General features: G+C 43.9%; 1 protein-coding gene across 1 annotated transcript in view; it reads right to left on the minus strand.

The window, feature by feature from the left end:
• Positions 1-2199: 2199 nt before the first annotated feature.
• The window catches only part of scn4ab (sodium channel, voltage-gated, type IV, alpha, b), a 21312-nt gene continuing 7899 nt past the window's right edge, over positions 2200-15612 (minus strand). The window contains 24 exon segments of the mRNA XM_037689193.1: positions 2200-3039; positions 3196-3273; positions 3357-3501; positions 3578-4199; positions 4342-4612; positions 4719-4823; positions 4918-5055; positions 5309-5362; positions 5445-5729; positions 5807-5929; positions 6323-6496; positions 9000-9154; positions 10618-10717; positions 10872-11086; positions 11165-11351; positions 11507-11863; positions 11949-12050; positions 12134-12205; positions 12345-12583; positions 12959-13022; positions 13096-13296; positions 14559-14700; positions 14776-14839; positions 14927-15181. Coding sequence (XP_037545121.1) covers positions 2683-3039; positions 3196-3273; positions 3357-3501; positions 3578-4199; positions 4342-4612; positions 4719-4823; positions 4918-5055; positions 5309-5362; positions 5445-5729; positions 5807-5929; positions 6323-6496; positions 9000-9154; positions 10618-10717; positions 10872-11086; positions 11165-11351; positions 11507-11863; positions 11949-12050; positions 12134-12205; positions 12345-12583; positions 12959-13022; positions 13096-13296; positions 14559-14700; positions 14776-14839; positions 14927-15181 — 4505 coding nt within the window. The 3' untranslated portion in view covers positions 2200-2682.

Raw genomic sequence — 15612 nt, forward strand, 5'->3', positions numbered from 1 at the left:
ATATATATATATATATATATATATATATATATATATATATATATATAGTGTATACATATCTCTAACGTTGTTTATTCAGAACATCAACAAGTTACGGCAGGCGAAGATTTTTGATCGACATTTTACTTGCAGGAGCAAATACACAAACATATACACACATACATGCATGAAGACCGGTCACAGGAATGAGCAGTGAGCCGTGTCATCTGCTGACTTTTATCACATTTTCAGCTCAGCAGAGTTCATTGGGGGGGGGGGGGGGGATCCTTGAAGCCAGCTGCTCTCTTCTTACACACAACTCTGTCGTCACAAACATATGGTTCATGGGCATCAAAGAGACATCCCTCGGTTCGAGATGAGCGTTTTGGGAGATAATCAAGTTTCTCGTTCTCGGGGCAGAACGTTCTCAGCCATAATAATAAAGCACAATAAAAACATTCTTAACCTTTGTCCAAAATTGATCTGAGTGTTTTTCTTGTTGCAGGAGTAAATGACATGTGATGTCATTGTCTGCACAGCAATAATTGCATTACAGATAAACTGAGAATTGCACAATTTTTGCTGCTCTTAAAATGAGTTCTTACCTTTTGTTTCTTACCACCTTTGGTCGTCTCCCATTTCTGATCCAGACTTAACAACAGAAACAGATTTATCTTCACTCTGCAGCCGAACCGAAGCTCAGAAAATTCACATGGGTTGTTACAAGATCTTTAATAGGAACACGTCTGAAATGTTCTTTCAAACGGTTACAGGTTTTAATGGTTCTGGATTTTGTGGCCATCACAACGTTCAGAGATTTAAAATCCAGCGCTCTGAACAATGAATCAACCAGAAAACAGGTGAAGCAACATTATTTTCAAAAACAGCTGCAGGTTTAGTCTGTACAGGAACAACAAGCTAAAGAGTTGTACATAAAACAATTCTACAATGTCCTCCATCATTATTACTTCATAAAAGATGCTGTGAAAGAAAAGTTTATTGTTCAGTAGAAACAGTTTGTAACAACATTCATGTGATGTGATTTTGTTGGTTAGGTCCATTTGAGTCCAGTTTCCTGTGTTTAACACCTGTCCTCACCGATTCACACCTGTTGTGTTGACCTGCTCTGATTGGCTGTTGACAGACCGAGTCCCAGCTCCCACTGGTTGACTCACTTCATCGTCACGCCAGTGCCAGACAATGAGAGCATACAGTAATCCGCAATAAATCTAAAATAAGCAGTTAAAATGACCCCAGAGCAAATATGGATTTAATATGAAAACATGTCACATCGTGATCTGTGGTTACATGGGACCCCCCCACCCCAAACCCTGACTATATTACATGGTCAAACTAACCCAAGTTAGTTCTAATCCAAGTTAGAATCCAGAACACGGTTTTGTTGTTATATTTTGTGTTAAGATGACAACATTTGATACACGTCTGAACACAGCCCTCTGATTGGCCCTTTGGGATGATGACAGAAATGTTAATCTCTTGTTAGTTACTTTTATTTACATCAATCAGGAGCTTTAAACTGGTTATAGACACACAATCCAACTTTCAGTCCTTCGGTCTAAAAATGATTAAATGTTTCAGTTTTTACCAGATAAACAATCAGTGACCAGTTTCAGTTTAATCTCAATAATCTACCTCTAATCTGAAATAAGGTCACAGAGGCAACAGTTCCAGGAGAGAAATCCAGACCTCCCTTTTAGCTCCTCTTGGGGGGTCCCAGGGCATCCCCAGACCAGAGTGGATCCAACCAGAGAGTTCTGGGTCTGCCTCGGGGCCAAGAAACTTGTAAACTCCTCCACCTGAGGCAGGTGGAGCTCAGAGTTTCAGTTTAATCTGAGACTCTGAACATAAACAGACTGTTTTCAAGGACATCTGACCAGGTTTGACTGGAGCTGAAAACTAGAGGAGGTTTGTTCCTCAGAAGCCTCCAATTTTGTGTTGAACTGCCCTCTAGTGTCGCTTGGAGGTAAAAAGAAAAAGAGGAAGAGTCTTCAGATTGAAGGTGTAAGGTTTAGAAGTTTTAAGATTAAAGCTGTTGGATTTAGGAGTCTTCAGATTGAAGCAGAGTTTAGGAGTCTTCAGATTGAAGCGGAGTTTAGGAGTCTTCAGATTGAAGCTGTTGGGTTTAGGAGTCTTCAGATTGAAGCAGAGTTTAGAAGTCTATATTGAAGCTGTTGAGATTAGGAGTCTTCAGATTAAAACTGTTGGGTTTAGGAGTCTTCAGATTAAAACTGTTGAGATTAGGAGTCTTCAGATTAAAACTGTTGGGTTTAGGAGTCTTCAGATTGAAGCAGAGTTTAGGAGACTTCAGATTGAAGCTGTTGAGATTAGGAGTCTTCAGATTGAAGCTGTTGAGATTAGGAGCCTTCAGATTAAAGCTGTTGGGTATAGGAGTCTTCAGATTGAAGCAGAGTTTAGAAGTCTATATTGAAGCTGTTGAGTTTAGGAGTCTTCAGATTAAAGTTGTTGGAGTTAGAAGTTCATCAAAAAGTTTATGTTTTCTGGAAAAGCTCTGTTAGAAAGTTAAGAACCAAACACCGCAGATGGAGCGGCAGCTTTAAGAGGCTTCAGTGGCGTTAGATCTGCAAGATCTCTGGTGATATTTTACTCCTCAGAAAAGTCAAAGCTAACAGTCAGGTTAGGCTTGTTGCTCCTCTGACAGAAAACATTCCTCATCTTTTTAAATCACACAACTGACTCCTTCAGACTGTCCTCTTTCAGAAAACTTTGGTCGTTGAGCGGAGGAGCGGAGTGGAGGAGGAACTCCCTTTGAAGCTCCACCTGGATGGGACAGTCGTCATGTCTAACACCAGAATCTGTCTCATTGTCTCCGTACAGCTGACTGATTTGCCTACAGATGAGTCCTTCAGTCTCTGGTGGGGACGGCTCGTTTCGCCGTCCCTTCGTCTTCTCTCTATACTTGTAGGATGCTAGTTTGATGGCGCGCTGCAGGAGGCGCCTCCTGTACGCTCTCTGGATCACTGTCGCTGAAACATCTTCCTGTTTTGTCCTCAGGGTGCTAATTACTGGTTCATACAACTTCTGAAAGACAAAGGGCATGTGATTTATGATTATTATACATTACAGTAATCTCCCTAAAAAAATTCACAAATATCTGAGGGTCTTTGTGTTTTCCTGAAATTCTGAAGCCCATTTAATGAGGATTTGATGACAGAATTATAAAGATTCAAAGTAAACCTTTGAGGGATTGTTGGCCATATATTTCTCTTCAATGCTGGTCTTCAAAGCATCCATCGCCACTGCGTCACCCAAAACCTGTAAGCATAACAGAGCATAGAGTCACATAGCATGTATCATGACGTGACATGACGTAATTATGACAACATACAAGACATCACCTCTCCAGTGAGAGCTAGCAAGATGTCCATACAATGGATCTTGTCTCCTGGAACCAAGGGCAGATCCATCTGGATTAACTTGACGATGTTGGGTTTGGGAATCCTCAGAGGATCCTGCAGAGCGTCACACAAGTCTGACAGCTTGCTGCGAAACACATCAGAGTCGTGTTAGACTGAATACTCAGACAGGAAGTTCCAGGTTCACTGCAGGTAAGACTCACCTGTAATGTAAGAACTGTGAAGCCTTTGGGTCGAACTTCTCCCAGGTTTCATAGAACATTTCGAAGTCGTCCTCAGACAGTGGGTCAGCGCTTTCCTCTGTGGCCACATTAAAGTTCTCCAATATGATGGCGATATACATGTTGACCACCACCAGGAAGGACATGATGATGTACAAGGTGAAGAAGACGATCCCCACACCAGGGTTGCCACAGTTCCCTCTGACAGTTGAGCCTGGGTTTTCAAAGTCCGGGTCGCAGTCCGGTGGTGTGTTCATGATAGGACTGAGCAGACCGTCCCATCCCGCTGACGTGGTGATCATAAACAGACAAATCATACTGTTCCCGAAGTTCTCAAAGTTGAAGAAGTCGTCGATCATGCCTTCCTTCTTTACGTAGGCAAAGTTAGACATGCCAAATATAGAGAAGATGAACATGATGAGGAAAAGTAGGAGGCCAATGTTGAAGAGGGCAGGAAGTGACATCATCAGGGCGAACAGCAGCGTTCGGATTCCCTTGGCTCCACGAATGAGGCGAAGGATGCGACCGATCCGAGCCAATCGGATCACACGGAAGAGAGTGGGCGAAACAAAATATTTCTCTATGATGTCCGCGAGAAGTAGACCTGAGGAGAAGAAGGGAGTGATGGAGTGATCCACAGAAAGAAGCATTTTACCGTTTGTCTTCAGAGAATGAAGAAAATATGTTTTTTAACTGTGAGATCAAAGCAAATCCCAGATTTATTGTTAAATTTAGGACCTGCTCACCAATGATGGACAGTATGACCACCACAAAGTCAAAGATGTTCCAACCAACAGCAAAGTAGTGCTGCCGGAGAGCGATGAGCTTCAGAATGCACTCTGAGGTGAAGATGATGATGAAGACGAGGTTGATCCAGTACAGGATGTTATCCTTCTCAGCGCTCTGCTCGTCTGTTTCCACCATCATCGTCACCATGTTGAGGCATATTAACACCATGATGAAGATGTCAAAAACCTGCTGGGTCACCAGGTCAAAGACCAGACCCTGAAACTTGTTCTGAGCGGACAGAAACAGAAATATTAAAATCATTTTAATAAAAGATGTCACACTGGTGTTTACCGTTTTGTTTGAATAAAGTTTGTCAGGTGGTCACTCAACAGACCTTGGGTCGAGGAATGGGTTTTTGAGGCTTCTTGGAGCCAAGTTTCTTCATGGCGTTGTAGTACTTCTTCTGCTCTTCAGTCATGAAGATGTCCGTCCCTCCGAGGTAAACACAGACAGACACGTTAACTGACTGACAGCGAGGAGCTGAATCGTGCTCGTCACCAGCAGGGTTCTGGTTTCAGCGAGGAGAAACTTATCTTAGCTTTCTGCTGGTTGAAGTTGTCGATGATGACTCCGATGAAGAGGTTGAGGGTGAAGAATGAGCCAAAGATGATGAAGATAACAAAGTACAGGTACATGTACAGGTTGTCCTCATACACCGGCTGTGACTGTATCTACATTTGGTAACCATGGCAACCAGAGACAAGTCAGCATCCAGACATGTGCAATCGTTTTCTTCTTCTTATGATTAAAATGTTAAAAACTGCACCAGGGTCGAGTTTATCACGATCAGGATTCGTCTCCAGACCAGCAATGGTTCTGGTTTTAGTACTAAGGTTAGCACAAGTTTCAGAATATGTATTAATACCAGAACTAGTGTTATAACTTGAAAGTACTGGTACTGGTGACAGAATGAGCAGTTCTGACCTGTCTGGAGTCCACTGCTGCGTACATGATGTCCATCCAGCCTTTAAAGGTGGCCTAAACAAAAAACAAGACCCAGCTGTTCAGAAACCAGAAAACACCAACCTGATGAGGGACCCAGTGAAGACCAGAGACTGACCACTTGCAGCAGCGACAGGTAGCCCATCCCCACATTGTCAAAGTTGATCTTGGCGTTCTTCCAGCGGACCTCGGTGAAGTTTTCCTGAATCAGAGCGAAGCATTCGGTCTTATTGTTGACCTGGTCAGCGGTGAACAGCTCCTCTGACGTCTCGTTGAAACAGTAGTAAAACTTCCCTGCGAACAGGTTCACGCCCATGATGCTGAAGATCAGCCAGAAGATCAGACACACCAGCATGACGTTGAAGATGGAGGGGATGGCTCCAACCAATGCATTCACCACCACCTGCCACAGGTACAGACACAGACAGTGAAACCACGAACCAGACACCTGTCTGTCAGCATCTTTGACACCTGTCTTACCCTCATGCCCTCAAAGCGAGACAGGGCCCTCAAGGGTCTCAGTGCTCTCAGAGTCCTCAGGGATTTGATTGCTCCCAGCTCAGAGTATCCCAGGAGGTTTGCCGTCAGAGACACCAGTGACACCTGTAAAAAATCAGAATCATCTGGAGATGTTCATCCTGCAGGTGACCAGATGGTTTCATCTCTCTGCAGCAGCGCCCTCTGCTGTCAGGAGGACAAAGAGCCCTGCACCAAACCAGTTATTCAGTTAAACCATTGATCCAATTGAAACCAGTTTGTAAATGCAGATGAGTCAGAGTATATAAAAGCTTGGACTTGTTTTGCTTTGAACAATAAAAGAAGTAAAGGCTTTTGTTTACTTCTCAGCCTGAAACATGAATCAAAACAGGAGAAAACCAAGAGGGTTTAAGTTAGTTTTACAGGTAAGATAAAAGTTTTGGTTTGTGGACACCAATAACAAGAAAACAAAAACTGACTGTAAAAATAACTGATCTCCGTCATTTGTCATGTTCTTACATCTACGATGAGGAAATCCAGCCAGCACCAGGCGTTGGTGAAGTACGTCTTAAATCCATACGCAACCCACTTGAGAAGCATTTCCAGCACGAACACGTAGGTGAACACCTGATCTGCGTACTCCAGAATGACCTTGATGACCCGACGCTGCTCCATGTAGATGTCCTCAAATGCCTGTTAACACGCAGATCAATGTCATCACCTGGACAGATGTTTTCTGCCAGCTGACAGTGAACAACAGCTGATCAACAGACAGAACATCTGTAACTTTGTTTTAAATGCATGACCATTAGATTCTTCTTAATCACACCAGCAGCTGGAGACAAACCAACATCTGGAGCCAGACCAGCAACTGGAGCCAAACCAACAGCTGCAGATAGATCAACAGTTGAAGACACACTAACAGCTGGAGACAGACCAACAACTGAAGACAGACCAACAGCTGGAAACCCAATAACAGCTGGAGATAGACCAAAGACTGAAGACAGACCAACAGTTGGAGACCCACTAACAGCTGGAGACAGACCAAAGACTGAAGACAGACCGACAGCTGAAGACAGACCAACAGCTGCAGATAGATCAACAGCTGAAGACAGACCAACAGCTGGAGACAGACCAACAGCTACAGACAGACCAACAGCTGGAGACAGACCAACAGCTACAGACAGACCAACAGCTGGAGACAGACCAACAGCTGGAGACAGACCAACAGCTGGAGACAGACCAAAGACTGGAGACAGACCAACAGCTGGAGACAGAACAACAGCTACAGACAGACCAACAGCTGGAGACAGACCAACAGCTACAGATAGACCAACAGCTGGAGACAGATCAAAGACTGGAGACAGACCAACAGCTGGAGACAGACCAACAGATGGAGACAGACCAACAGCTGGAGACAGACCAACAGATGGAGACAAACCAACAGATGGAGACAGACCAACAGATGGAGACAGACCAACAGCTGAAGACAGACCAACAGCTGGAGACATACCAACAGATGGAGACAGACCAACAGATGGAGACAGACCAACAGATGAAGACAGACCAACAGCTGAAGACAGACCAACAGCTGCAGATAGATCAACAGCTGAAGACAGACCAACAGCTGGAGACAGACCAAAGACTGGAGACAGACCAACAGCTGGAGACAGACCAACAGCTACAGACAGACCAACAGCTGGAGACAGACCAAAAACTGGAGACAGACCAACAGCTGGAGACAGACCAACAGATGGAGACAGACCAACAGCTGGAGACAGACCAACAGATGGAAACAAACCAACAGATGGAGACAGACCAACAGATGAAGACAGACCAACAGCTGAAGACAGACCAACAGCTGGAGACATACCAACAGATGGAGACAGACCAACAGATGGAGACAGACCAACAGATGAAGACAGACCAACAGCTGAAGACAGACCAACAGCTGCAGATAGATCAACAGCTGAAGACAGACCAACAGCTGGAGACAGACCAAAGACTGGAGACAGACCAACAGCTGGAGACAGACCAACAGCTACAGACAGACAAACAGCTGGAGACAGATCAAAAACTGGAGACAGACCAACAGCTGGAGACAGACCAACAGCTGAAGACAGACCAACAGATGGAGACAGACCAACAGATGGAGACAAACCAACAGCTGGCGACAGACCAACAGCTGGAAACAGATCAACAGCTGAAGACAGACCAACAGCTGGAAACAGATCAACAGCTGGAGACAGATCAACAGCTGGAGACAGACCAACAGCTGGAAACAGATCAACAGCTGGAGACAGACCAACAGCTGGAGACAGACCAACAGCTGAAGACAGACCAACAGATGGAGACAGACCAACAGATGGAGACAAACCAACAGCTGAAGACAGACCAACAGCTGAAGACAGACCAACAGCTGGAAACAGATCAACAGCTGAAGACAGACCAACAGCTACAGACAGACCAACATCTGGCAGTTGTATTCCACAGCTGTTACTGCAGTAAACAGGAAGTAATTTCTGGAACCCATCGAGCTGTGTGCACGTTGTAACATTGACCTTTATTTTGTGATGTTTCTTGTATTCAGTATGTATACAATGTTCTTACTTTTTGGATTTTATTTCATTTTCTTATTGTTCCCCTCAGCTGCGCCCACCTGTTACCCATCCATTGTCAGCTCACTTGTTCACTCTCATTGAATCATATTTAAACTCCTGTTTCTGTAATTTACTGTTAAATTCTGATACTTTCTGCCACCAGTTCTCTGCAAGCTCCCATTAAAGTTTGCCTTTTGGTTTTCCTGCTGCCCCGACACAACAACTGCCTTTTCTAATACAGTTTCAGGTTTTTTTCAGTTTCTGCTTCAGCGTTCAAGTTTCTGCCAACATTTCAGGTCGTGGTGCTACCATTGTTTCCTCTGTTGTCTTTAATCAGTGTAGTTAACAAAGGTAGAGAGATAATGCTCACCTGTGTGCATTTAGCAGCCATGTTAGTAGTCACAGTTAGTCATGCCAACCAACGGGTTAAAGCTCGGAGGTCTGTTAGTTTGCTGTTCTTCTGCCACACAAACGCAGCCAACCAGGAGCCAGCAATGAAAAGTTTGTTAAAGACAAAGAAGTAAAACATCAACTGTTGAGCAGTCTGAAGAAATTCAAAATAAAAAAAAGATCACTCGGTAATGTATATTGTTTACCAGAGCTCCACTGCTCAGCAGGATCATAAAGATGATGAATGTCTCAAAGTAGTTGTGCTCTACGATGGAGAAACAGGTTTTTCTGAGGTTAAACCACATCTTTCCTCTGCTCTGGGATGTGTCTATGTCCAGGCATGGGCAGCGACTGTAACACTCTGAAATACAAAACGTACACAGACAGCAAATGTTTGAATCAACTCAATTTTAAATTTTTCAAATGACTATGGAGTGAAGCCGTGTGAATCATGACTATAAGCGATGGGGCATAAGTTAGGGTGTAACATCGTTGCATCCGATTAAATGCTAATGTTAAAGACGCAGAGTGACGGTGCGATCATATCCCTATACTTTTGGTTTCACAAATCTGTGACTTGTTAACAGGAGGGGCGTCTCCTCTTTTTATACATGAAGTACAACATCTGATTCATGGCGTCGTTTCTTTACAGACACTCAGCCTGAACATAAACGCCGAACACTAAACAGAAAAACCAGAACAACCCATCTGAACACACGACCTGAAAGTGTTCGCCCATTTCAGTGTCAGGACTACCCAGAAGGAGACGTGGCTCGCCCAATCTCTTACCTTCAAGAACAATTTAAATTATTCACACTGAAATTTAATAGTAACCCACAGAACTTACTGTTTCTGTAAAATGTCATCATATAATGAAACCAAAACACAACTTTGATATTGAACATTATTAATGTAAACATAAACACGATATTTAAACCTAATTTTTTTAGAGTAACTACAATTTTTGTGTGGAATGCTGAATTTATAGTTTGCAGTTGAATGCATCACAAATTTTGACATGATAAAAACAAACAAAAAAGCCTTGCAGGGCCTTCCCGAAGGCTCAGGGTGTTTTGGTCCCTCCCACTCTACATCAACTCTGTGATTGGTTAATTTTTCTGTCAGTTATTAAACAAATTCCTCCTACAGAGTTCTGCCTTCTCTAAACAGCTGAGGCCTAACCAATGAGATATTTGAACTTAGGCCTTCTCTGAAGGCGATGAAGGCCCTGAGGGTTCCCACAGGAGTTAATGGAATATGGAGTGGGCACAGTTTGATCACCTTCACCAATTCCTCTTCAAAACACTTCAGTGACTGCTAGCTTCAGTTTTTCAGTGCTTCAATTCAACCACACTTTTAGGACATCCATATTTTGATTTTGTTCCAGAGAAAAGACCAAAATGTACAGTATGTTCCCAGCAAACCCCCAATAACCCAACAAATCAAAGGAATTGAATGCTTTTATTTCAATAAAGTAAATGTTTGCAACGCTTTTCATGTTCTGGATCTCCAATATACTTTGGTCTTTTCACTAAACATAGTCTGTTTATGTTGTTGACAGTTAATACATATTAGTTTAATCACACATTCACATTTCTGTGGCTCACAAATACTTTTAAATTGAAGTAGTGTGACAAAAGGTTTGGACACCTTGGTTTAGGAGATCCCAAAATGCTGTTTTTGTGTGGTGGCAAGGCTGAAATGATAAACAACTGTTGTGTATTCAGAAAACACTGTTTCCATGTGGATGGAGCCTTAGGAAGTTGAGACTGTGAAGATCTTTGTCCAGCCTATGGCAGCTTTAACCCGAGTGTGTGTGCATACTTTCAGTGCAGCAGTCCTCAGGAGTATCTTCATCTTCTTTTTTTTCTTCGCTCTTTTCAGGAGCTTGTTGCACAGTGCTGCAGACTGACGATTCCTTGCCCTAAACATGTTCAGCAGATCAACTGTCAGCAGTACAGAATCAACACAAACCATGCCAGTAATCAATGGCTGACTATTGCTGATGGCTTATTTTGCTTGACGTACCACAGAATGGACAAACTAAATTAAAAAACAGAGAAAAGAACAGATGTTACTTTTGAGAGCTGCTCTACGTCCTCGTCCTCATCATCTTCAGATGTCTCGGGGTCAGATTCAGCCTTAGCGATGGGGACCTTCAGGGATACGATGCTTTGATAGCAGCTGGTTGGGTTACTGCTGGGAGCTGTGATTTGTGTTATTGGCTGCTCTGAGGTCACCACGGTCAGAGGTAAAACCTCCTTCATTGCATCGTCTTCCTCTGTCTTTTCAGCTGAAAAGATTAATTTCAAATGCATAATGAATCGTTTAAATTTTAACTACAAAACCTACAAACCAAATCTGTGCACACCCGTGTGGTCTGAGTTCTTCGTTGCCTTCTTCCCCAGCAGAGCCCAGATATGTTCCTTGATCCAGGCCACAGCTCTGCTAATCCGGTTGATGGCGATCTGCAGATTGTTTTCTCCTTCATCCTCTGAACCTGAGAGATTGTCACCACTGAACGAGCTCAGCAGCAGGGCCAGGAACAGATTCAGGACCTGAAATAAGGGAGGTGACACACAAAGGAACTGAGGACCTGAGGACAAGGGTTCTAACACAGTCCGGGCCTAAAACAAGGCAAGTCCATGACCCCAGTCTGAGATTTTAATAACTAGAGCAGAAAACCAGACACTATCAAACTGCAGAGACTCACCACCAGGTTCCCAATGACCAGCACCATCATGAAGACGATTAGACACATGGCTGGACCCGCAACCTCCATGCAGTCCCACATGGTCTCTATCCACTCGCCACACAGGATCCTGAAGATGATGAGGAAGGCGTGAAAGAAGTCGTTCATGTGCCAGCGTGGAAGCTCGCAGTCCTCTGAAATGCGGCAGACGCAGTCATTATAGCTCTTTCCAAACAGCTGCATGCCAACGACAGCAAAGATGAAGACGATGATGGCAAGAACCAGCGTCAGGTTCCCCAGAGCCCCCACTGAGTTCCCGATAATCTTTATCAACATGTTGAGCGTGGGCCACGATTTGGCCAGTTTAAACACTCGCATCTGGACAGAAGATGAGACAGGAGGGACAGGTGAGGAGGACACAGGTGATGCACCTGTCTCTAATAACGCTGTCCTTAAGACTGACCAATCGGAAGGAGCGAAGCACAGACAGACCCTGTACATTAGCCAGACCCAGCTCGACCAGACTCATGGTGACAATGATGCTGTCAAAGATGTTCCAGCCAACCTGCAACCATGACAACAACACAGTGTGGTAACTATGAATACAGCCGTCTAGCAATCTGTAACCTCTGAGAGGGAAACTCTGACCTGGAAGTAGTGATATGGGTCCATCGCAAGAAGCTTGAGGACCATCTCAGCTGTGAAGATTCCTGTAAAGACCTGGAGGTCAGAGGTCAGAGGTCAGACTCATTTTAACAACTGAAAAAAGCTCAGTCGGCTAAATAAATGACGGTGTTAGTATATCATTGGATCATCAGACATAAATATGCCCAATGAGTTTATTCGGTTTGTCACTCACCAGATTTCCTATGCTCAGCAGCTCCTCAAACTCTACGGTCATTGGGTAATGCTCCATGGCCATGAAGACTGTGTTGAGGACGATGCAGATGGTGATAGCGAGATCGACAAAAGGATCCATGACGATGGTGTACAACAGTTGTTTCAGCCATCTCCAACAGCCACAGCAGTTCCACTTGAGGAAGATGTCAGCAAATGAATACCAGCATGGAGGACATGGCCTCTGGTCCTCCTCGAAGTCTGAAACAAAAAAAGCTGCTTAGTGAGGAAATTGTTCGTTACCCGGGTTATTTGAAGACGGAGATGAACAGATGACCCATATGAATTTCAATTTTAAGATCCATTCATACACGAATCACAATGTTTTCGTCACACCACCAAATACAGAACTAAAGGGAAATTCAGGGGTTTTCAATTCAAGTTTCAGTTCAAGTTCATTCAGTTCATGGGATGAAGATTGTGTCAAATGTTCACTTTGGTTCAGTGCCTCATCCTGAGCAGCACAGAGGCAACAGTGGAGAGGAACAGATCCTGGGTTGCTATATGTCTGGACTGGTTGAGAGGACCAAACTGTGCCTGGGTCTGTGGACTAAGAAGGTCAGTGTGTCAGCGTACCATTCATAGCCGCGTGTTCCTGCTCGTCTTGTTTCTTTAAGAGTGTCGCCCCGTTGGCTGCCAGCTGTAAAGACACAAGACAAATGTTCAGTGTTATGTTTGAGCAACACTGAATGTTTCCATCCATCACTTTGCACCTCCTCCTCTCTCCTCTTCAGCGCCTCCAAGATCTGAGCATACTCCTCCTCCTTCTCTTTGGCTTCAGCTATGGTGGCTGCGTTCTGCTCAGCGTAGGCCATGGCGACCACAGCTAGGATGAGGTTGATGAGGTAGAACGAACCGAGGAAGATGACCAACACGAAGAAGATCATGTAGGTTTTACCTGCTGCTCGCAGCGTCTGCAAACACACAAACACGAGTCGAAGACGGTTTAGAGGCACACGAGCGGTAGAAGGAAAAGTTTCCCTTTTTTCACTTTTCTTCTTTTTTTCTCGCCTCATCATCAACGTGTGCCGCAGCATGGCAGCACTAATGAGCGCATCACTTTGACTCACACTTTTTTGGTTCCTTGTTGTTTTTGTGTTGACTTTTTGCACCTTCACTGCACTAAACACTACGGGTATGACCGCAACACACTTTTGGAGTTACAATCGTCAATGAGTGGGGACTTTGGGCCGACTTTTGGGGACTCCACAGTGAACATTTTATCCTGGGTCCTTTGTTTACTTGGGTGCCATAAGAGGAAACCACAGAGAGGGAAGCGAGCTGGTGTTTTGTGTAGGTCCCGCCAGAGACACAACAAACCCCCTCGGTCCTGCTTTCATGCGTTCAGTCTCTGAGGAGTGAACTGGATGACCTGCGTACACTGATTTATTGCGAGTGGAACATAAGGAGCAGTTGTGTCTTTGCCTTTATGGAATCACGGCTGGAGTTGTCCATCCCCGACTGTGCTGTGGCTCCGGACGACTTCTCCATCCACCGGCTCAACAGAACTGAGTCACATCTGGTACACCTAATATGTTTGCTGCTGCTGCTGCACGATGTGGCTGTATCATGTGTGTCGCTGCTTTGCAGTCATGGTTCAGTTCATCTCACTGCCTGTGCAGTGGCCTGTCACACAACCTGTGTGGTGTATGTTGTGTACAACATGTATCATGTGCATTTAGCAGCGTTACTGCCTGTGAGGGACTTGTTTGTACCGATTCATCCTACATGCACTTTTGTATTCTACCATGTTGTTTACTATATTCCTTTTGGACCTCGTAGATGTTGCATTTTTTTTTCCCTTTTTGGTGCTTTGTTTTGTACTTATGTTGCATGCTTTTGTATTTCTTGGTATTTCTTTCTTCTTTTTGGGGGGGTGGGGGGGAGTCGAGGCGGTTCTTCTCATCCTGCGCATTTCATTGATTTGTTGACCTTGTGTTGACCTTCATATGACAAATAAACAATAACTTAAACTTTACCTTCCTGTCTCCCCTTGGAGTCTATTTGGGTCCTAACTCAAGTGTCACACACTCAGTTGGGAAACTAATTTTGTTAAGTTAAAATGAGTGGATCATAAGCTAAAAGCTAAAACCAGCTAAACAATAGGTAAAAATAAATGAGCTGGACATTCTGCTGTTCAGACAAGCTGCTGAAATGGGACTAGTTTGATACTGACCAGGTGGAACAGGTTCTCCCAGTAGTCCTGGGTCATGAGTCTGAACAGAGCCAGAAATGCCCAACTGAAGGAGTCGTAGCTGGTGTAGCCGTAGTTTGGGTTCCTCCCGGCCTTCAGACAGATGTATCCATCAGGACATACTCTGAACAAAACATCATCATCAATAAAATATAACAAAACAAATAAATAAATAATAATGATGTTTATTTAAAGGTACCCAGAATCAGAGCTGTTTCCACACAGCAGAGCATCAAGTTGTCCTGGCAGGTAGTAATGATTCTCTGTTACAAAGAAAAACAGATTAAAGTTTGTTTCTATGGGACTAGATTAATATAATTTAAAAAATCCTAACTTTCAGCTGAAGCTACCTGGGTTGTTAATGTACTTGTCGTAATCAAAGTGAGTGCTGTTGCTGTCGTAGGTGTCGTTGCCATAGAAACTGGCATTGAGGGCTTCGGCCGACGTGTTCAGCGGTGGCATCAGAACACATTTCTGTTTCAGGTTTCCCATGAAAAGCTGAAGTCCAATCAGAGCAAAGACGCTGAGGCAGAACACGGTCAGAATCATGACGTCGCCCATCTTCTTCACTGACTGGATGAGAGCGCCGACAATCGTCTTCAAACCTGCAAAGAGGGCGGAGTTTTAAGACCGACCAGCCAACCAGGAGAGCTCGTGTCAAGTTTAAAAACAAAAACGAACACAACACCTACGGCCAATCATTTGAACGATCATTTTCTGTGCTTAAAAATGCAAATTTGAGCATTTGAAAAGTTGACAAACGGAAACACTGTACAATGAAATCCAGGAAAGTATGTCTGAAAATAACAGCAAACTCCATTCAGTTGTTCTATATTTCACATAACTTCAGAAAAATAAACGTACATGTACTTAATCTACCGAAGTTTTTGAGTACTGTACTTAGAAGAGTTAAGAGATCTTCATTTGCTTTGTGAGATAGAATGGAATACAACAGAATAGAATAGAATAGAACAGAATAGAATGGAATGGAATAGAATAGAATAGAATAGAATAGAATAGAATAGAATAGAATAGA

Source organism: Nematolebias whitei, chromosome 15 (assembly GCF_014905685.2).
Source record: "Nematolebias whitei isolate Nwh7 chromosome 15, NemWhi1, whole genome shotgun sequence".
NCBI lineage: Eukaryota > Metazoa > Chordata > Actinopteri > Cyprinodontiformes > Rivulidae > Nematolebias > Nematolebias whitei.